Consider the following 24086-nt stretch of genomic DNA (forward strand, 5'->3'; position numbering starts at 1 on the left):
TCATTATTGGTCAGTATTGAATTTAAAATGGTAGTCATTTGTTGAGTTAACAAATTGACTAGGTCATGATGGCTTTCGTCAATGTGTTGTTGAAAAGCAGCCATAGAATCCGAATTATTTGATGTCGAACCAACATGATAATCTCGACTCATTTCAGAATGAGAAAAAGCTTGGTTGATTATTAACCGCACCTGGCGCATTCCCAAATCTAACTGGGGGCGCAAAATTACCCATGGGTGGGGTATAACCCGTAAGAAGACCAAAAGGAGGCCAACCTGCAGTTACTGGTGGTTGAACTGGAGTTGGAGAAACTCGAGGACGTGGATTACGCCCACTACCTCCCACAATTGCATTATTAACCGCAACATTCTCACGAGAACTAGAATTTTGAATAATTCCTTCTGCATGGGATGTTAAACTTGCAGAAGTCTGTGCTATAACTGCAGAAACATTATTATTTGAGGATTCTATATTACTATTTAAAATTTCTTCAGCCATATTGATAATTCTACCACTTCAAAATTGCATGCACTAAATCAATACCATATGAAAAATCTTTGACACAATTTTACAAAAACCTATCCTACTGGACATGCCAATTTGTTATGTAGATTTCTGCATATTTGAATCAAAGAATTTATTTGCTATAAAAAAATATGGGTTGGTTCGATATCTATGATCTGGTAGCGAAATTTATTCCTCTTTTACAGATACTAGTTTTTAAAATGCACTAAAGACTCCACTTTGAAAAAAATAAAGGGTACAAAAAATAAAATGTAAACTAGAATTAAATTATTTGAATTTGAAATTATAAGAAATAAAGTGAATGGCTTCAATTTAAAGGGAATAACAAATGTCTTCAACACAGTCGAAGGACTTTGAAATGAAAAAAGACAATGCAAAATTTAAAGAGGAAAAGAAATAAATTTGCAGAAAGGAAATAAATTACAGAAAGAGAAATTACATGAAATTTAAAAGGAAAATATAAAGACGTGAATTGAAAGATATGGAAGGAATCCTACAGAAATGAACTCAAAACAGACTTAGAAATTTGTTGGGATGTGAGTGTGCGAGAGTGTTTTTTAAAGATGAATTCCAATCCCTTGCTTCTTCTAGCCTCGTTAATTTATAGACTAATTCGACCAATCTTGTGCTGTCAGATGTCATCTTTAAAAAGTCCGAAAAAATAACTGTTCCCGCCAAGTGCAAAGTCAAATAATTGCTCTTATGCAATACACCATCAATCTTGACACGTTGTCTCTCAACCTCATCCTTCATAAGTTATGGCAGATTGAGACCTCTTTCCATCAACACCTATTTTCCAAGATAACATCCTTGCAAGTTCGACCGACAACATCTCGATTCACAAAATTCTTCGACTAACATGTGCTATATGCAATTATTTACGTGTTACGTGTAAAAATTTCTATATTATATCGATATGTTCGTATTATGTACAAAATTTTTTGTGCTATATTAATAAATTTCTGTGTTTTCCAACAAAAATTTATGTGCTACACGAGCATAGAAAAATAAAAATTATGACGTATGCACGTGTTTTTTTTACTAGATTTATACAATTTTGTTGAACTTGGTTACAAAAATATTGATACATGTAGCATCACCGTTATTGAAATTACAAATTTAATAATACTTATTTTTTTTTTTACTTTACTAAAAAAAACATTATTCTCATTCAAAAACTTGACACCCGTTAAAATATAGTTATTTTAATTAATATTATTTTTAGTTGTTAAGAAAATATTAGTGTCAAAACAATATTTATTATAAAAAGTATAGACGTAGCCAAATTGATTTTATTTATTTATTTTAGAAAACATTTTTACCCTACTAACACCTTCATTTTAGATTTTTTTTCCTTTATTGGATATTTCTTACCAAAACAAATAGTCAAATTGGTACTCAAATTTAACTCATTGATCAAATTAAATCCGTAAATGGATGAATATCTAAATTTGACAGACCAGTTCGATTTAAAACGAATTTGAAAAGCCAATTTAATCAAGGAGCAGGAGTAAAATTTTGGAACCAATTTGGCTATTTATTTCTTTTGTTGTTATTGATTAGAATCATAGACTTAGTTCGGACAAAAAAAACCTTATGTAACTATGACCTTAGCCGTTTGCGCATAAGTGCAAGACCCACGACAGAGAGATTTTTTTTTGGTGACTCCACGACAGAGAGATTAGTCACTGCATTCTACGTTATATACTCTCAGAAAATCCAAAAGAAAATAAAATAAAATAAAATTCAGACAAAAAGTTAAGAGAAAATATTTGAAAATTTCATTAGGGAATGAGAGTACAATAGTACATACTTCCGGTGGCGAAAATTGACATCTAAATATCCTCAAAATACAACAATTTGAGCCTGATGAGATTGATGTTGAACACTTGATCTACTTTTAAGTTACAACAGGTCAAAGAATTAATCAACTCAGGAAGCAACTACCTAGAATCTGACCAAGAAATAACCACACAGACACACGTTACACTTTAATATTCTGTTGCAAATGCTAACTGCTGAAAAAGCCCGGTCCAGCCCGAGAAAGAAGCTCCTTGCCAGCATCCTTACCCATCTCAATCATATCTTCAACAGCATATGGACCAACCCTCGATGTCTCTAGCACTGCACAAAGGGAAATCAAGTCAATTGTGGGTTGTGGAAAGATTTTAAATACTAGGCAAATGTATAAGGAGGATCAAATTACCGCGAGTTCCATCTGGGGAAGCAACTAGTCCTCGGAACAAGCAATTACCATCCTCATTTCTGCAAGCATAACCGGCGATAGGAGTGCGGCAAGACCCATCCAAAGTCGTGAGGAAGGCCCTTTCGCAGACAACTGCCAATCTTGTTTCTTCATGATTCAATGAAGCAATGTATTCTGCCTGTACAACCGAACCACGAAAATGGCGTGCGAATATTGAGCAATAAAATGAGTAAAGAACTAACTATTCTGATGTTCAATACATGCCAGCCTCTTTTTTTATATGTCCTGAGCAGGAATTATTTAACAAAAACACAGAGAAACCATAGAAGATGCAACACGACATGATTAGTATGTTGAAAACAAAAAGGTTAAACTGTAGTAGAAGTCTCACCATTTTATCATCATTACTTCTACAGGCTATTCCAATTGCACCTTGAGCAACTGCCGGAAGCATGTCGTCAATTGATAGGGTTGAAGTCACGTTTTCCGTCATGTTTAAGCGCTTGAGTCCAGCTAATGCCAATAGTGTAGCTTGGACAACCCCCTCATTGAGTTTTCTCAACCTTGTTTGAACATTGCCGCGGAAATTTTCCTGAACCTGAGGTAACCAAAACAACAGTTTTATAAGACTGAAGTTTTAAGAAAACAAGCAATGCCACTCCACAATCTTAGAATAACACTACCAAGAATGGCATTCTTTATTACTCTGCAGTCACAAGCATCAAGCCATGCCTGTGAAGGTGACACAACACGACACTAACTAATGCCTTGCTTAGTTGCAACATCCACAAATGATTGCTTTAAATGCTTTGATCAAAAGTTAAGTCACCTAAAGGAAAGTAAAAGTACATCATCATATGAAGCAATAGCTTTCTCCATTGCACATGCCTTCAGATTTCAGAAACATTTTTAAAATATGATATATGTACTGGGTGTCAGCATACGAACGCTTAACACCTTGACACCATGTGATTCATTGTCACTTTGCTTTTTGTATTTTATTTTGAGAATGCATGTTGAACCTTCAAACATAATAAAACTGATTAACCATAACTCCCTATTTTAAACACTAATAAACCAATTAAAGTTTTTTCCAAGTTGTGGAGACAAGACTCCTTACTGATATTTAAAATCATATGCAGAGAAAACCCATTTAAGTAATCTATTAAGGTTAATTTATTTAACTATGTATTGTAAATAATAACGTTCTTTCATCCTGTTGGGATAATGCGTATGAGAGAAAACTAGCTTACAGTTAGGGATGGATATCTGTGGAGTATCTGTGACTTCCGTCTTAGCGAAGCAGTACCAACAACACTTCCAGAGGGTAAATCAGCTAGAGAAGTTGCAGACAATGATATGAATGCATCTCTGACATCTTCACGCTCGAGATTACATGGTAAAATTGTTCCGTCAGGTAAGTATGTAGGCACGTCCTTCATTGAATGGACAGCGATGTCAATTTCACTGTTCAAGAGTGCCTCATCTATTTCCTTGGTGAACAAGCCCTTCCCTCCAATGTCTGCAAGTGGTTGAGAGAGTATTTTGTCACCTGTTGTTTTTATTATTACAATCTGAATAGCCCCCTCTTCGGCTAGCTCCGAATGTGATGCCATGAGTTTATCTCTAGTCTCATATGCCTGAGCCAGAGCTAGGGGACTGCTCTACGCATAAAAAACACACAGATAACCCAAAATGAAGCATGAATCAGAGAACACTTGATTGAATATATGGCTAGTAATATATGGAATATGGGTAATAAATAAACATACCAATTTCACAGCCCAAGAAACAAAGATTGCTTTGTTTTTAAACCATTGATTCTAGACCAATCATATCTATAGATATGAAGTCAAACTATATCTATCAACTGCATTGATTAGTTCATTTTACATCTCTGGAATGTCTTTTAAGAAACTGAAACATTCCAATCTCTCTAATAGTATCCATGTATTTTTGCAAAATAAAGAGAACCAAATATCAAGCTGAATAATCCATTTCACAAGCTAACCGACTTGTTAAAGATCCATCATAGTATAATTTATTATGACATTGCATAGTTGTCTTCACCAATAAATGACATGGTATACAATTCTACAATCATTTTCATTTTTAATGAGGTTGGATCCCAATTGGAAACATGTAAAAAAAAAAAAAAAAATCCATCATACACACTGCAGCCATGGACAAGTATGATCCACATCCTAAGTTAAGAAAGGCTTTATCGTGTTAGCATTTATATAGTAACGTTTCAAAATAATCCCACAAAAGTATGAAGTCAAATCCGATAACCCAGCAAAACAGTGAGCCCCGTTAAGATAAAACCCAGAATCCTAAAAGAAAAAAAAAATAAAAAAGATCCAAAAAATTTATAAGAGCAGAAATTTATAGAAGAAATGGAGAAAAGGAATACCTTCCACGGGTTCCAATTCTGATGAGTGCAACCTTAGTCTGCTGAGTTTGTTGCTCAACGGCAACGGAGGCTTTGGTGACCCCAACGCGGAGCTTTGTGGAGGCTTTGGAGAAGGATGAAGTTTTGAGAAATGGCAAAGCCAGCGCTGAATTGGAGAAGGAAGAGCCATGGACATGGCCAATGAGCGTTGATGGTGCAGAGGAACAACAAAGGGTCTTCATTTCGAAGAGAGCACACAACATCAGCTTCGAGTGCCTTACTCTTATTAGCTGTTTTGATGATATAATGTGTTATAGATAAAGTTCTTGCGCATTAATATTTTAATAATTCATAAATAAGAATAAAAATAAATAAAATTTTAAAAAAAAATCTCCCAATAATAATAATACCTGCTATTTCAATGTATTATTCCTTTAATTTAGAAAAAAGAGGAGTTTTTTAACTTTTAAAAAAAAAATATCATTTTTAACACAAATATCTCAGTGAGATAACATGACTCTTTCGTTATATTTGTTATTAATTTGTAATGAAATTTACAAAATTAACACATTAAATTGATGAATTGATCGTTAAATATAATGTTAAATTGAAAAGAAATACTCTTATCTTTGTTAAGGGATTTTTTTGTATAAATATTTTGTGTTTAAATATCACTTTAAAAAAAGTATTATTTATCTTGTAAAGTTTTAGGATTTACAACTAACATTGTCCATTACTATTTATACAGAAGTAAACAATATAAATATATTCTTGACAAATAAATTTTTAACATTATTTTGTGTGAATAAATAAGGATAAATAGGTCCATTAATAATATGACACTTATCAATTAATTAATAATATAATGTTTCAGTTAAATAATTTATGTTATGAGTTAACAAAAAGATAATAGATAAATTATATTGTCTCACAAAAATTATGGTTTGAGTCAAAGTAGATCTTTTTTAATAAGAATCAGTGTTATAAAAAAATTATTTTATTAAATTTATATAAGAGCATATAATTATGTTATGTGTACATAAAAATTTAACTGTTAAATTAATTGTTTATATAAAATATATGTTAAAATTTATATAAAAATATATAAAATAACATATTTATTTATAACTAAATACATATATTATAAATAAATATATGATAACTAATTTTTAATATACATGTACTATTTTTAAAAATAAAATATAAGAAAAAATAGAAAAAATAAAAAAATAAAATAAAATTGATTTTTTACTAATGTATTGTTTTTTTTAATTTATTATCAAAATATCATTTTTTAAATTAATTATTCAAATATTATTTTTGTTAAAGTGAATTAATTTATTATTTTTAATTAGGATTAAGTATGATTTTAATTTTTAAGATATAGATCGAAAATTTTTTTCGTCCTCAACATTTTTTTACAATTTCTAAAATTTAACTTGATTTTAAAATCGTCTTTACTTAGGGATCAAAATCGAAAGTGACAGCGAAAGAAAAGGTGAATCATGGACCGCTTCTTCTTCTTTCCTTTTTCCTTCTTTACTTCTCCAGTTCTCCGTAGAAATTCTTTCTCTTATTTTTTCTTTTTTCTTATTTTATAATTTTTTTGTTATGAATAATTTGATCCAAATTTTTAAGATTTAAGTAAAAATGACGATTTTGTATGCAAAAATGGTTGAAGATAAAAAAAAATTCACTCTATATTTTAGAGACCAAAATTATACTTAACCTTAATTATCATTAATTATTGTAATATAAAAAAATAATATTAAATATTTAATTTGAAAAATGACATTTCAATTTTAAGTTTTCGAAAATGTGGCAAACCCATAAAATTACTTCAATTATACAGACTTTGATTAAATAAAAAATAGGGAAAATTGTAAATATGGAATAGGGTGGCCCCGCCCCAGCCCTAGATAAACCCCGATGGATACAAATAACATACAACGCATGAATCATCATAACAGCGGTCTCGCTCCCTTCGCCACCGACCTCACCTCAGCTAAACTCACTTGAACCGAACCGCCACGATGCAGGGTAACGGTGCCGATGGAGAAGCCTTGGATTTCGAGCCTGAGGACGACGACCTCATGGACGAGGACGCCGCCGCCGACGCTGACGCTGACCCCCGCGCTCCTCCTCCTAAGCTCAAGTCCGCCATCACCGCCGGCGCCTCTTCCTCCCTCTCCACCCCTAAGAAGACCAAGGGCCGCGGCTTCCGTCAGGACTCCGATCCCAACCGCAATACCCGCCTCCAGGGCTCCGATTTCGACTCCCTTGCCACCGAGGGCGGTCCTGGCCCTCAAAGATGTTAGTCCCTATTCTCTCTCACTCTCCCCTAGGGTTAGGGTTTCGCTTTACTATTTCCTTCCGTACATTAATCTTTGTTGTTTCGTTCTCACATTTCTGTTGTATGTTTTAATTGAATGCTTTTCTTGTATGCTTCGATTTGTTTTTGGAACGTTGTGTTTGGTTCAGCCATTGAAGGATGGATTATTCTGGTGACGGGCGTGCACGAGGAAGCGCAGGAGGATGATTTGCAAAACGCTTTTGGAGAATACGGAGAGATTAAGAACTTGCATTTGAATCTCGACCGTCGCACTGGTTTTGTCAAAGTAAGTGATAGCGCCTCTTCTCAACGCAGTCCATAGCAATATTATCGCCAATATTTGTCAATGTGCTCCTAGTTTTGAAGTGATATTTTAACAATCCAATTTGGTTTGCTGATTCAAATATTTGGTATTCTGATTTAACTTCAATTTGGCCTTTTATTTTGCTTGTTATGACTCATTGCATGTATTTGTTTTGCTGCATGGTCAATTATTGCCCCCAAACATGTACTTGGGGCAGCCAATGACTGTTAATCTGTCTCTCCTTGTTGCATATACGATTTGGCTGCATTTTATCACAAAATTTCCTCAAATTGATGGTGCTGAGTGTAAATATAATTCAGTGCCATGTTATTTTTCAAAGGATGCGAAGGGAGAAAGATAGGACCATTCCTAAGGAAGTATGAGTTGATGCTGCTATGGTTTTTGTTTATTGGGAAGAGGAGGATATGCAACACTGTTTTTCCCTATCTTTTCTTTCACCTCATCTTGTTAACTAGGAGGACATCTACCACTCTTGTTTCACCTTTTGATAATACTGATTGATTTTGGTAATAGCAAATTTTCTCTTCCACGTGCACTGTTTCTTAGTGCTGATGTTTATTTTGATTTTAGGGTTATGCCCTGATTGAATATGAGCGTGCTGAGGAAGCTCGTAATGCCATAGAGAATTTGAATGGATCCGAGCTTCTCACACAAACCATTTACGTAGACTGGGCATTCAGCAGTGGACCTATTAACGAATCAGCGAGAAGAAAGAATGCTAGGTATGTTTCTAAATGTTTGATGTGGTCTGCGTATTGCTTTCTGTTTGTTATTTCCCATCATAGTCCTTTGTAAAGGATATCTGACACTTTTGTAGGTTGGGGTTAATAGAAATTGAAATGCATATGTTTATATAACTTTCTCCTTGGTAAAGGGATTGAAAAACGAAAATATGTTGTATTTCCTGTACTGTGCACTATTTAAGTTAAGAAGGTTTGAATTTCAGTTTTCCAGAATTTGTTTATCGGGAGGTTCCCCCTGCTGTAAATTTATTTATTTCTGAACCAACTGGTGTTAACTTTGACTGGCTGTTTTATTTCTCCCAAGTGATTCAATATTTGGCACTTTGATATTTTGCAGACCAACTCGTGAGCGACGCTCAAGGAGCCCTCGCAGGAGATATTGACATGGTGTGTATTGATTACATGATTGTGTTTTGTGTGTGGATCCTTAAATTAGCGGCTTTATTCGAATTGTGGAAATTTTTCCAATGCTTGTGCTCTGTTGAGGCAAAAAATTACATATTTGTTGTTGGGAGGATTCTTACTAAGACATCCCTTGTCGAATGATATTAATTTTTAGCTTAGTTTATCTTGGCGTATGGAGTTTAATATACTGCATTGTAGTAATGTATCCTGTTTTTGCTTTTGGTACATGTAATGGCATTATGTTGAGGAATGTATGATTGCCTTTGGATTGCAACAATGTTTGTTACATGGGTGATGTGCAGATGAATGTTTCGATGCGTGCATTTCCTTTTCCCATATACTAGGTCCAATGTGTAACGCCAGGCTATTAGTTTGGTGGCACCGGAGAATTTCTTCTCATGATTGAGAAATTTAGGTAATGCCGACTAATTAAACTAAATATTTTCAACTGTTGAAAGGTTGGTAAGTTTCAATTGAATAAGAAAAAATTGCTTGAAAGCACCAGAAGTTTTGTGGGCGGGTTCTCTTCCATAGATTGAGATTTCGTTCACACGAGGGTCCTGACCCGATGGAAAGTAATTTTGTTTTTAAAGGTTCTTTGATTTTGGAACTACAAAGAATTTGATGGCGAATGCTTTTGTCTAGCCGTTTGTCCTGGATTTTCAATGAGAACTAGTGAACTACGAGCCCTTTTGCGAGGGGTTGGTTATTTTTCAGCTAGTTAGTTCTAAGTTGGCTTGGTTTTCTAGCAAGATTGATTTTGATAATATATAACACAACAGTTGAATCATTCACATTTATTTTTTTGAATAAAAAATAAATTGTAGAAAACATGACAGCAAGCGATAAATAAAGACAGGAGTGGAGAGGATCCACTCCCTTAATAATAAATAAAATAAGGGATTTTAGGACGGGGGATTCTTTACAAAACTCCTCAATTTTCATTACATACAAAAGGACTTGTTTACTGTTTACTAATTGCTTTGATTTGATGTACTTTGAATTTTATTGAGATGAAATTTAAATTTATGCTATTTTACATCAAATATTATCTACATTTCTTTTTTTTTTAAAAACGGGAATATTATCTACATTTCTATAATCTGTACAAAAGTGTTGGATCTTAGCAATACCTTTTTTTTTGTCAGATATATTAGCAGCCCTTCTAATATTCAGAAGCAGAGGACTACACTTTGGGCTAATGGAGTTATTTGGGAAGAAAAATGTTATTTTAGCCATAAAAGATAACCACCTAAAATAATAAAACATAATCTTGACAACTAATAATTGATGGATAAATTATTTAAATTGTTCTTAGTTATTAAATATTAATAAAATTTAGAAAGATAATTTAAATAATTTTTTAATGGTTAGCGTCAAATTTAAAATATTTTTCTTATTCTAAAATCCAAAGAATAGCATATTGAAAAAGGGTGATTATAATTCCTAAAAAAGTTGGAGCTACTAATCTAGGAGACAACTTGGAAAAGGAGTTAGTGGAGGCTCTTACAAAGGGGAGGAGGTGAAGAAAAAAAAAATTGAGGAGTACATCAAATTTAAATGGGTGTTAACCCTTAGAAGGATGTTGTGATTTTTAAATATGGTCAAAACAAGTCACCAAAAAAAAATAAGTCACCAAAAAAATATGGTCAAAACAACCAATTTATAGTATGTTTGCAATAATGTTTGCAAATAAATGTTGATATAAATACAATTTTATAGTATTAATTTTAATTTAAATTGGATTGATGTTAATGTACTTTGTGGTTAAATATTTTTTATCAAAAATTATTTTGGAAAAATAGATATTGTTTGAACAATGTTAATTAAAATCATGTTAGAAAATAAAATTATTAAAAGGACATAATTTATGTTATTCTTTATATTTTTTATAATAAAATAAAATATATTTTAAAGATATAAATATTATTTTATAGTTTAAAAATAAAATAATTTATACGTATGCAATCTTCAAAAATTATGAAATTAATATTAAAATTTATTTCAAAAAATATATATTATATTATCAATTTATTTAAAATACTATTAATATTATTTTAAAAATATAAATTTATGCATACAAAGTACTCAAATTTTAGGATACTTTTAATTTTAAATTAACAATTGAAAAGTCATTGTTACACTGTTAAGAAGTATTTTGATAAATAAAAAGGGTTAAAATAAAAGGCAATTGTAATACCTAATTTTATTTATTGTGAACCGTAATTGATTAACGTATAAAAATTTACTTTAGCCTCATGTGGATTGGAATAAAAATTTCACAAAAAAAAAAACAAACATCAATCTCACTGTTATTCAAGAAATCAAAATCATACATTTTTGTATTCTATGATTCTTAGTTCTTTTAGGTTCTCTCTATGGTTATATCAACATATTATCTTACAATAACTAATATTTTAACACCAAAAATATTAATATAGCATATTTTAGTGTTAGTATACATACTTTTTTTTTCTTAAAATATTTAAATTTTTTTAATTATACAAATTAATATTTAATAATTAAAATTATGTTAATTGTCAAATATTTTAATAAACTTAATTATTATCTTTTTTATATTGTATATTGTATAATAGAAATAATAGACATTTAATTATTGGTACGCGAAAATGAAACTCGCACAATTGAACCGACGAGTGCATCGAGTCATTCAAGTAATACCTTAGGTGAGTGAGGGTCATTCAAGTAATACCTTAGGTGAGTGAGGGTCCAATCCTACGAGAATCGCCGGATTGAGTAAGTTGTGGTTATCGTGTAGATCTTAGTTAGGCGAATAGAAAGTTGATTGTTGCTGTTGTAGGCGCATAAACAAAATAATAAAAAAAACAATAAAGAATTGACGTAGATACTTGTTCTTCTGGATTTACTTTTTACTGACTACTTTAACAATGAGTGATTCATTCAATGGCAAGGCTGTAAGTGATTAAGCCATGGGTCGTGGTTATTAATCTCCTCGGATCCAAACCAAATGCAGCTCAGTCAATATGGACGAGGGTGAAACTCACACAATTCAATCTCTGATGATCCTCCTCAAAACATCACAGACAAGGTCGGATTTTTCGGATCAGAGAATGAAACTCTATGATTCTAGCCTTGTAGCCTTGGAGCCACAAGAACCTCAATTACCATTGACTAATGAGATTTCATGTCATATATCCCAATTAGCCCAAGTAATTTGTTGGAACTTGTGATGTACTCTGTAGTTCAATACTATCCGTGTCAGGACTCGTAAAGAACTCGTGTAGAACAAAGGATCATACTTTCGTTTCACCCCCATATTCATAAAAATGAAGAATGACAATACATCATAGATTAGAATCAAACATATATTAAAGTAGAAAAGTAATGATATTAATACATAGGAATAAGCAGAGCTCCTATCCTTGACCTAAGAGGCTAAGAGCTCCTAGAAAAGTAATGATATTAATACATAGGAATAAGCAGAACTCCTATTCTTGATCTAAGAGGCTAAGAGCTCCTATCCTTAATCTAAGAGGTTTAGCCGCTCATAATTTACAGAAAAGATAAGTTTTGAGAAGTTGAAGATCAAAAGTTTTTAACAAATGTGATCTTCCTTCTATTTATACGAATAACTATATCTGAAAAGATATTAATAATAATTAAAAATTACAAAAATGAAATAGACTAAGATAAAGGTGTGAAAATCCACTTCTGGACCCACTTGGTGAGTGTTTGGGTTGAGCTTGGTGTCCAACTTGGAGGAGTGGGCGTTGAATGCCCACTAGGGGGTGTCACTACCTTGATGCTCCCTTGGTGGCGTTGAACGCTAGTCTTGGGCTTTCAACATTGGCCTTGATCCTCTTGGGGCGTTAAATGCTAGAAAGTGGATAAGTTGGGCGTTCAACGTCCAGTTTGGGCAATCATTTCCAAAGAAAGGTATGATTATTTTATATTGCTAAAAAGCTCTGAAAGTTAACTTTCAAACGCGATTGGGAGCGCGTCAATTGAACCTTTGTAGCTCTAGAAATGCTCATTTGAATACACGGAAGTCTGCTGTTATCCTTTCTTTACCTCTGAATCAGACTTTGTCAAAACTTGCCAAACCCAAAAATCATCAAAAATCTTAGAAAAATCACAAAAACTTAAAATAATATCCAAAAAGTGATTTTTGTACTAAAATCTAGTAAAACATAATAAAACTTAACAAAATGTACTAAAAATATTCAAAAAATAGTGCCAAAAAAGTATATAAAATATGCACTCATCAATTATAGCGTGGATCATAATTTAGATATTTAATAATTAATAAAAATAATAGATATTCATTAAATTTTCGCAAATCATGTTGGTAGAAATAGACATTTAATATTTTTGTAAATCCGATTTTATACATTTAATGTTAATAAATATAAAGACGTCTAATAAGATTTTAAAAAAGTACTTTGGTGTCCAATTTTCTACCAAATTTCTATTATTAAATTTTGTATGTTTAAATATTATATATAGTATTTTTTATTGTTTACGAGTGTGAGTTTTAGAATCAAAATATTTTATTTAATTTTTTGATTATTTCATAGAATAAAAATATTTTTTTATCGAAATTAATTCTTTTAAGATACAAGTTATAATATTTTTTAATTTTTTATTGATGAGCCATATTCTTATTGTAACATCCTACCACACAGAGCATTACACCTAGAATGTAATATAGAGATGGTGAGGCGCTACGACCTCTAAAATAAAATGTGTACATATAATAGCAGAAAGAATATAATAAACTAGGAGCCTTGAAAATGGGTAAAATAAAATTGTGAAATAAAAAAAACGCAACGCTCTGAAAACGGAATGACTTGCGTATGAAGAAAACTATAATTATCAATCATAAAATAATAAAAGTAGGAATAGAGAGCCAAAGATACAAAATAACAAGCTCCTAACTTAGTCTGCGAAGTCAAGGCTGGCCGGAGAATATTTACATATATATATCCATATCCAAAACCCAAATGTACATAAGCAAAACCTTTCCTCTCCATAAACCTCTAAGAGGATAAAAAAGACTAGGATATGCAGAGAGAAAGCTAAGTACATACATATACATCATTGTGCAACAAAATAACCCGATAACCACTTCGCTTCAGGAGCTCAGACACCTAACAAGACGCCTCCGGACCTGCATCTGAAAAACAACAACATAGTACGAAATGAGAACCGGAGGTTCTCAGTATGGTAAAGGTGCCACACACATAATATATAAGGCCCTGGGAATGTCAGAGGCAATCCTAGAACGCCGACACTCAGATTATAGAGCTTAAAGTATTAAACAGGAGCCGTAAAAGGTGGTTTTCTAAGAGTATCTAAACCTAACTTAAGTTAATCTTAAATTTAAGTCCCATACTACCATTCCTCCATACCTCCATCTTCGTCAGCATTTCATAGACAAATAAACAGATAAAGGCAAGCACAAGAAGGTTATAAATACTGCAAGTAACAAATATGCATTTAGCATGGCAAGTACATTTAGGCACACCCAGTTAATACACAACAAGTATTCAAATAGAATGCATATGATGCATGCCTGTCCTATGGCTGATGAGGTTAATCTGTCGGTTATCCAGCCAATCCGACAACTCTGAATTGTACTTAGACTGTCCCCCGACGTACATCCCCAAGAGTCTATGCATAGCTTTATCTCAAATAATCAATATTGCTCAATGGGTGTAACATTCTCGGGAATTTATATAGTGCCCAGTCACACTTACGTCGTAGGGTCAACAGAGTATCGAGTTTTCAACCTAGTACACGTGGTGGCAAGCCACGGCACTTTATCCAGAGAATCTCGTAACTTAGATCATTAAATCATTCAAGCCAAATTTCATACATAATCTTTCATCAGAACATCCAATCAAGTATCATATACAACTCATCCATAACATCTCATAATCAAATCATCACTTTTCAACTTTACTTCACCTCCAAGTTATCCTCATTTTCTAGCTTCATCGATTATCAAGTTTAACACTAATATTCAAGACTAAAGGAATGAAAATAGAGGTTTAGAGGTTTGAAATTTAGTTTAAAATATTAAAAATCATGTTTGCTGAAATAGGAATCACGCGTATGCGTGACTTACGCATGTGCGTGAAAATGTAAAACTGCAGCTCGCGCGTGCGTCCCTTTGTCATGCGTACGCATGAACAGGCTTGTTTACTCCTTACGCGCACGCATGGGACTCGTCACATACGCATTGCTGAAAATCCACTCCACGCATACGCGTGGGCGTACGTCCTTTAAAAAAAATAAGGCAGAAGCATAGCAATGCAGCAGTAGCAGAATTGAAAACAAACAAAGCTGCAGAATTGGTTTCAAACATATTTTATAAACTCAATCTTCCAAAGGGCATAACTCAGTCATTTTAAATCGTTTTTCTTCCGTTCTTTGAATGGCATAAACTTCACGAGTCCAAATTTCATTTAAAACGAGTTGTTATCAATTTGGGGTTCTAGAAGCCAAGTTATAACCCAGCAAAGTTCAACCCAAAACCAATTTTTCAAACCCTTTAAGCCTCATTCTCATCCACAATTTCCATTCCATTCACTTTCAACATATCAATTTCCAACACAACACCCACCAACAACACTCAACCGAATATATTCAACAACAACAACATTCAACACATTTAATCATGGTTCTTTCCAAATCAACGTGAGAACCACCACCCACAATCAATTACTAATTATTCACAAACACCAACCAAATATACTGAGTAACAAATTACTAAACATTAATCATACATTTCCATTCCAACTTATCCTATGGTCATCTAGCCTAAGTTTTCACAGAAAATTATATATTAAATGCAAGAAACCTAAATCATACCTTAGCCGATTCCCACGTAATGATCAAGGCAATTTTAATTATAGCAAACACAGCCTTTCTAAAACAAACACAGCCCTTCCAGAATTCATTAAACACTAGGCTCAGCTTCCTCCAAATTCTAATTTTCACAATTCAAAACTCCAATTATTTATTCACAACCTAATACACATTTATAACACATATATACCCAATTTAATACTCAAAGCTCAAATTCAATGAAATTAAAATAGAATTATCGTATCCTCACCTTACCCAAGTTTCACATAAGTAAGAGTGAATGTTTTTCACAAGTTAATTGGATCCTAAAATATCAGAAATTAAAGAAATTCAACTTCCCTTCCTATATTTCAAATTTTAGAGGAAAAGAGTAGCTGAAAATATTTAAGGGCTTACCTATAGAATTGTTCCGGTAGAAATGTAGAACTCGACGCGGTGGACGCGTAGCCGCAAACGGTATGGCGATCGAAGCTCGGACGGATGAGATACGGCGAATTGAAATCAACGTAAGGGTTCGGCGTTTCTTTCTTTCCTTCCCTGGAGCTGAATGCTTTCAACGTGCTTCAGCTGAAAATGAAGAGAAGATGGAGCGTGGGTTCATTTATAAGTTGGTCCGGTTGGGCCACGGTCCGGTTTGTGTCCGGTTTAACCGGTTCGATCTGTTCGATCCGATCTTGGATTGAATTTTTTGAAATTAGTGTCAAAATTCTCATTTTGATGAGTTCTATTCTAATTTGATATAATATTCGCATTTCTAATCTTCCTTGTTAAAAACTAATTTATTAACTAATTATCTACTAATTTTACGGAATTTACACTTATTTTTTGTTATCATTTGATGATTATTCTTACTTAAAATTAATTTTTTAATCTAACCTTGCAATATAATTGTTCTTTACTTCACATTCATTAAATACCATTTTAAATTGTATTCACTGATATAGGTTCTAATTACATAAATTTAAGAGTTCAATGAAGAGGTAATGAACTCTACTTTACTGAATAATGATTGAATCTACTCATATATTATGACCAACTTGACGGGGCGGGTAGGAGCGGATTTTTGCTCTATCCGTCCCCGCCCCGCCGTATAACAACCCGAATAAAACCCGCCCTACTTCTACCCGCAGGTAGTAAAACATTGAACCCTAATCCGCTCCACCCCTACCTGACCCTATAATTATTAAAATCCAATAAATAAAATTAAATTTTAAAATTTATATAACCATCATCACATACATAACATAAATTAAAATTAAAATTTGAATATGATATAATATTATTAATCATTTACTAATTATTTTACATATATTATACATATTATATATTAAAATTATATATATTATATATATAGCGGGACGGGTAGGGACGGATATTACCTAAACCCGACCCGGCCTTCCCAAAAACCTGCCCCGCTAAAAACCCGTTTCGAGCGGGTAGGGGCGGAATGGGTATCTGCGGGTTCGGATGGTATTGCCATCTCTAAATGTGGATAAAATTAGTTTTCTAAAAAAAAATTTGATTTTGATTTAACAATTATTTTAAAAAAATGTATAGGTCAAGATCAAATTTCATTCTCTCCATAATTTTTATATCTATTGAAAAATCTTTGAAATAGAGTATATAATGAGATTAAATTTTCTCGTTTTAGGTTCAGTTTCAAAGAATTATGTCAGACTTAGGGGTGCAATTTAAAAAATTGATAGTGTTTAAAATTTCTTCTTTTAAGTTTTCAATAATACAAAATATTTTTCTAACATATTGTGATTTTATTTTCAGAAAGTATCGCTCAGATGTTTGTCAATGCAATGTCATTGAAAGAAGTAAATGTCAATTTAATTTTTCAGTGTGGTTATTCTATATTCCATCGCATTATATTGATAGCAGTAACGATGTTTACTTAACAGGAGAATTGTTTGAATTTAAAAGAATTCTAAATGTTCAAGAATTCTAAATGTTCAAACGAATGACACAACACTGTTTCATTTAGTTGTTTTTACAAAAATTACTCTAATATATATTTATCCAAGGTCCAAATTTAAATAGTTGGCATATTATTTAAATAATTTGGTACTAAAACATTAGGATTTAGTTAGATTAGTTTTAGAAAAATTTAAAATGTGATTTAAATTTATTTATTACGTCTATTTTATTTGAATACATTATTTTTAGTTTCTTTAATACGTTTTTTTTTTCAGTTTATAAGTTTAGTTATATTAATTTTCAGTATAACTAAAAAATAAAAATTTCAATAATTAAGTTAGTTTTCGTATACTTGTAATATACAAAAATTAATTATCCGTAATTGCACTAAATTTTTTTATTAAGGTTATAATAAATATCTATATAGAAAGAAAAAAATGTATTATTGTTGCACTAAAAATTTGTATTAACGTTTTTTTAACCAATAATGCATAATTATAATTATTTGTTTTCAAAATAGCTAATAAAATTAATTCAACATTAACAAAAAAGTTTTCCTATTATAATGTTTATCAATCCTACTATATTATTATTGTATGAATACATAATTATTTTAATTAATTATGTAATTTAATGTTAAAATATTAATATAAAAGAAAACTATTATTTAAAAAAATTATGAAATATTTTATAATTTATTATACACTAATCATGTATAATTATAATTAATTATTCTTAAGATAGATCACCAAATTAATTTACCATTAATAAAAAATTTATTTTTCTATTTTAAAATATATCAATTCTCTTATAATATTATTGTATAGATGTATAATTATTATAATCAATCACATAAAATTAATGTTAAGACATTAATATGAAATGAAACTATCATTAAAAAAATTGTTGTATATTATTAATATTATAAAGTATAATTATTTGTTCTTAAAATAGATAATCAAATATATTTAACATTAATTAAAATTTTATTTTCCTATTTAAAACTAAACTACCATATATTATTATTTATTATATACCAATCATACATAATTATAATTATTTATTCTTAAGGTAGATCTTCAAATTAATTTAGTACTAATACAAAAAATTCTTATTCTAAAGTATTTTAATTTTTTTTACAATACCCTCTAATCTATCCGGATAATAGATTGTTGCCTAATAGATTGTTGCCTAAATATAGTTAAATTCAAATTCTCACTACTTAATTAAGCGGATAGATAAATGCTAGTATTTTATGGTGCACAATTATTTCAAGCATCTAAGTAAAAATAATGTTAAAAAATAATATAAAAAGAAACTATCATTTATAAAAAAAAATTGTATATTATTAATATTATGAACCAACCATACATAATTATAATTATTTGTTCTTCAAGTTAAATATATGGATGAACTTTATCTTTATTAAACATAAATTTAAAAAATTTTCTTTTTTCCTAAACAAATTTATCAATCCACTTATAAATAAATAAAATAGAGAGTACAATATTCTTTTATTTTTTTGAATATTGTATTCTTATTATTGTCTAGAATAAAAAATATTGTACTCTTTATTTTTTATTTAGGTAATTATTATTGACCTATTGTGTTTAAAACTAATGTTTAATTTGCTAAAAACATTATAAAATAATATTTAATTTTAAAAATATAAAAGTAAACAAATTTTTAAAATTTAAAATATGTTCTAAAAAACAAGTTAAACAAAAAATTAGACACCAATTCTTATGCACCGTATAATTAGTCATAAATAAAAAATTAAAAGAAAGTAAAATAATGCCACCAATACCTAAAACCAATATCGATTCTTAAATTAATATTTTTTTATTTGATAAATAATTATATTATTATTTCAACCGTCAAATATTAGTTATATTATAACTATAGTTGATCTTGTCAAAATATATTAATACAGGTCTAGTTATTAAATTTCACATTTTTTTTAAAAAAATTTAATAACAAATTAATTTAACACCTTGTAATCACTCTACTTTGATCTATCTATAAAATTTGGATAACAATAATGTACAAATAATATACCCATTAATTTTTTCATAAAGTGCTATATTTTACGGCAGTTCAATTTAAAAACTGTTATATACCATAACAATTTATATAGATATAAAAAAGTTGTAAATATATCTGCTATTTTAAAAAGTTAGAATCTATTAAATTTGAAATCCAATCAATTTACTTAAATAATCTGACCTTATCTCATTTCGTGAGTGCCCTACTTGATGTGGCCACTCGCAAAAGCAAGGAGCTGCATGGTTGCAGACTTACAGCATGTCCAATTAACGCAACTGAGATAAGATTCTATTTTGCAGGTAACGTAACTGATATGATCTTGACACGTGCCTGAATTGAGTTGATGGTTAATTCTATTTTGCGGATGGTATCAGTTGATGGCTAACTCTATTTAACGGGCGGTATCAGGTAGTACTAATGAGTTGACCATGCGCATTTTCATCAAGCTTTTTATCTATGGATATTTTAGTAAAAAATTATTTTAAAATATTTATTTAAATAAAAAAATTTATAATAAAATATTTATATAAAAAGAAAAAAATATATTATTGTTACATTAAAATTTTGTATTAACATTTTCTTTAACCAATAATGCATAATTATAATTATTTGTTTTTAAAATAGCTAATCAAATTAATTTAGTAATAATTAAATTTTTTTTCTATTATAATGTTTATCAATCCTACTATATTATTATTGTATGAATACATAACTATTTTTAATTAATTATGTAATTTAATTTTAAAAATATTAATATGAAAAAAATTATCATTTAAAAATAAGCTATCGAATATTTTATAATTTATTATATACCAATCATGCATAATTATAATTCATTGTTCTTAAGATAGATTATCAAATTAATTTATCATTAATAAAAAAATTATTTTTCTATTTTAAAATATATCAATTCTCTTATAATATTATTGTATGGATATATATTATTATAATCAAATACATAAAATTAATGTTAAGACATTAATATGAAATGAAACTATCATTAGAAAAATTGTTGTATATTATTAATATTATAAACGAATCATGCGTAAATATAATAATTTGTTTTTAATATAGATAATCAAATATATTTAGCATTAATTAAAATTTTATTTTCCTATTTAAAAATAGTGTCATATATTATTATTTATTATACACCAATCATACATAATTATAATTAGAGTATATACCCATTTTGGTAAAAGAATTTTAAACCAGACACTTTAGTCCCTAACTAAAATTAATTACTTGATTGGTTCTTAACAATTAATTTCGTTAGTCACTTAGGTCCTTGACTCTGTCAACTCTAACGAAAGACAAAATGGTCCCTGATAACTCTAACAGGGGCCAAAATGATCTAACAAGGGATTCGAAAACGACACTGCTCTTCCTTAATTTTTATCCTATCTCGCATAACTCTAATATTCATACTCTCCTTATTCACCTTCTCAGTCTTCTTTTCCATCCTTTCTTTCCTCATCTTTAGCTCCAAGATTAAGCGATGGTGTAATTGTCACACGTGTCGCACCTACCTCAACATGTCATGAACCACACACTTCCTAAATCTTTGTGACTAGTACATAGGACTGACAATCTATACCTTACACGCGAGTACCTAACCCGAACCAACCCGTTCGGATAGGGTTGTCTAGGGGTGTTCAAATTCAAACCGATCCAAATTAAATCGCTCATCCAATCCAATCTAAACCGAAAATCGACTAAAATCACACTCATTTGGATTTGATTGAATTTTATTTTTTGCAAACCGTTGGACCAAATCAGATTTTGGATATACTTTTCATAACAGATCCAATCCAATCCAAACCGCACAATGTGTTAAATATTATTATTTTATTATTATATTTACAATTATACTTATAACATGTTCAATTTCTTATACATTTTATATTCTTCATGTATTATTATTATTTAATAAATATTTTATGTTCAAAATGTTATTTATTTATTTATTTATTTTAACTAACCTAGAATTTTATTTCCATTGTTATGTTATTGTTGATTTTTTAAGATATTATTGAGATTTGTTATGTCATTGTTAATTATTTAAAATTTGATGTTGAGACTTGTTATATGTGGCTAAAAAATTTGGATATGGAAGTAGAATAAGTGTTATACCTTAACATGGTAATTTTTTGTATTTTTTAAAACTATGGGAGGTACACAAATCGGAGGGTCCGATTTGTGTTTAAAATTTTTTAAAAGTTTGGAGTACACAAATCGGACTGTCCGATTTATGTTGAAAAAATAAAAAAATTTTGGAGCACACAAATCGGACGGTCCGATTTCTGTACCTAAAAATCGGACGGTCCGATTTATACTCCGTATATTAAATCATCCCACATTTTAGAAAAATATCACAATAGATCACAATTTAAAAAAATACCATTGTTAATCCAATATTAAAAATAAAAAGTGGCTATATGTATTTAATTATTTTAATTTACAAAACCCCAAAATTAATCCAATCCAAACCGCTTGAAATTGGATCGGATCGGATCGGATTTAAAAAAAAAAAAAGCATCCAATCCAAATCGCACCGCGAACACCCCTAGGACTGCGGGTAGGGTAGGGTGCGGTGCAGGTTTACCTGCGGGTAGGATAGGGTACATGTTTAGAATACCCTATCCTACCCTATCCGCACCTCTAATATATTATATAATATATATGTAAAAGTTATGTATGTAGTAAAGAAAGTGAATGTTGAAGTTACAATCTTTCTCTTATAAAAGGTTGAAATAACCACTAAGTTAGTTGATTATCATATTATTTGTAATTTTATATTAGATTTCTTTAAGATTTTATTGTTTTTAATTTTAATTTAAACTTAGTTTTTTATTTTCTATTTTATTAGTACGTATGAAATTTGAAATGGTTGAATTTTATACTTGTTTAATTTTTTTTTATTTTTCTGCGGGTAGAATCGGATAGGATAGTGCTTAGAACTTTAGAGTGCGGGTAGGGTTAGAGTTGAGAAATTCTCAACCCGCATGTAGAGTTAGGGTAGAGTCCAAACCTTACTCATTGCCATCTCTACTAGTACATCCACCTCCTCTGCACTTCACCCATCAGAAGCATCCACTTCCACGTCCTCGATAACATCACCTCCGACTCCGACAACGTCCCCAACATCCTCAAGGCCAAGTTCTATAACTATCTCAAGGGCACGCCTTTCTCCACTTTTCGACAAGCAATATAGATTGTTAGATATTAGGACATCATGAGAAGATTATCTTTCGACCTCATATGCAAATTCTCATTTGAAATAGACACCGAGTGCTTCATTTCTTCTTTTTCGGAGTCCAAATTGAAAGACAGTTTCGACCTCGCATCCAAGCTATTAGTACAATGAGCAATATTGCCGTTGCCGCTCATATGAAAACTTAAGCGATTACTGAACATTGAGTCGGAGAAGAAGTTGAAAGAAGCGATTGGAGTGGTGGACAATGTGGTCATGGAGATGATAGGGCAGAGGTGGAGGGAGATGGCAACGACGACGATGGGTCTTGACAAATCAGACTTGCTTGACAAATCAGACTTGCTGTCTAGATTCATTGGATCCATCGAAGACAACAAGTAGTTGAGAGACATAATCATTAGTTTCCTGAATATGAATTGGTTGATAACAAGTTGAGGATTTTTTTTGTTGTGAATATTGAAATTGTAGAGTGTGCATTGTGTAACTTGAAGTTACAGTGTTAAACTGTTAGTGTTATGCGACATATGATAGAAATTGGGAGAGAATAGTGTCGTTTTCAAACAAAGAAGATCAGAGACTATTTTGCCCCCTGTTAAAGTTGTTAGGGACTATTTTGTCCTCCATTAGAGTTGACGGAATAAAAGACCTAAGTGACTGATGGAATTAATTGTTAAGAACCAATCGAGTAATTAATTTTAGTTGGGAATTAAATTATCTGGTTTAAAATTTTTTGAATACTAAAATAGATATATATTCTTATAATTATTTATTCTTAAGGTAGATGTTCAAATTAATTTAGTACTAAAAAAATTATTTTCTTATTTTAAAGTATTTTAATTTTGTTATATTTTTATAGTATTTTCTAATCTACTAAAATAATAAATTGTTATATAAATAAGACTGAATTTAAATTTCTGATATTTGTTTAAATTAATCTTCTTATGCTAGTATGTATGATGCATAATTATTTTAAGCATCTAAGAAAAAATAATATTAAAAAATTAATATAAAAAGAAACTATCATTTATAAAAAATTGTTGTATATTATTAATATTATAAACCAACCATATATAATTATAATTATTTGTTGTTAAAGTTAAATATATCGAAGAACTTTGTT

General features: G+C 30.4%; 2 protein-coding genes and 1 long non-coding RNA gene across 3 annotated transcripts; 1 reads left to right on the top strand and 2 right to left on the bottom strand.

Annotated features, from left to right (window-relative positions):
- Positions 1–2283: 2283 nt before the first annotated feature.
- On the bottom strand, positions 2284–5510 carry LOC112801395 (porphobilinogen deaminase, chloroplastic). The gene is made up of 5 exons (XM_025844095.2): positions 5145–5510; positions 3985–4390; positions 3123–3329; positions 2732–2909; positions 2284–2649 (listed from the first exon to the last, which is right to left on the bottom strand). Exons 1-5 carry the CDS (start codon positions 5384–5386, stop codon positions 2537–2539), a joined length of 1146 nt encoding a protein of 381 aa, XP_025699880.1. The 5' UTR covers positions 5387–5510; the 3' UTR covers positions 2284–2536.
- A 1474-nt stretch (positions 5511–6984) lies between these two features.
- Positions 6985–9202, top strand: LOC112801396 (RNA-binding protein Y14). Its single transcript, XM_025844097.2, has 4 exons — positions 6985–7436; positions 7605–7741; positions 8351–8502; positions 8861–9202. Exons 1-4 carry the CDS (start codon positions 7157–7159, stop codon positions 8904–8906), a joined length of 615 nt encoding a protein of 204 aa, XP_025699882.1. The 5' UTR covers positions 6985–7156; the 3' UTR covers positions 8907–9202.
- Positions 9203–13746: 4544 nt separating this feature from the next.
- Positions 13747–16358, bottom strand: LOC140184582 (uncharacterized). Its single transcript, XR_011881658.1, has 2 exons — positions 16180–16358; positions 13747–14086 (listed from the first exon to the last, which is right to left on the bottom strand). It is a non-coding gene; the product is annotated as an uncharacterized lncRNA (long non-coding RNA).
- Positions 16359–24086: the final 7728 nt, after the last annotated feature.

This window comes from Arachis hypogaea, chromosome 5 (genome assembly GCF_003086295.3).
Source record: "Arachis hypogaea cultivar Tifrunner chromosome 5, arahy.Tifrunner.gnm2.J5K5, whole genome shotgun sequence".
NCBI classification, from domain to species: domain Eukaryota; kingdom Viridiplantae; phylum Streptophyta; class Magnoliopsida; order Fabales; family Fabaceae; genus Arachis; species Arachis hypogaea.

What these genes read in the sequence shown, in the direction of transcription:
- LOC112801396 (XM_025844097.2), top strand. Translation starts at nt 7,157, where the DNA reads ATGCAGGGTAACGGTGCCGATGGAGAAGCCTTGGATTTCGAGCCTGAG. An exon ending in CGGTCCTGGCCCTCAAAGAT is followed by an intron (nt 7,437 to 7,604) that starts GTTAGTCCCTAT and finishes TGTTTGGTTCAG; the next exon opens with CCATTGAAGGATGGATTATT. An exon ending in GCGAGAAGAAAGAATGCTAG is followed by an intron (nt 8,503 to 8,860) that starts GTATGTTTCTAA and finishes GATATTTTGCAG; the next exon opens with ACCAACTCGTGAGCGACGCT.
- LOC112801395 (XM_025844095.2), bottom strand. Translation starts at nt 5,386, where the DNA reads ATGTTGTGTGCTCTCTTCGAAATGAAGACCCTTTGTTGTTCCTCTGCA. An exon ending in AGAATTGGAACCCGTGGAAG is followed by an intron (nt 4,391 to 5,144) that starts GTATTCCTTTTC and finishes TGCGTAGAGCAG; the next exon opens with TCCCCTAGCTCTGGCTCAGG. An exon ending in GAAGTAATGATGATAAAATG is followed by an intron (nt 2,910 to 3,122) that starts GTGAGACTTCTA and finishes TCGGTTGTACAG; the next exon opens with GCAGAATACATTGCTTCATT.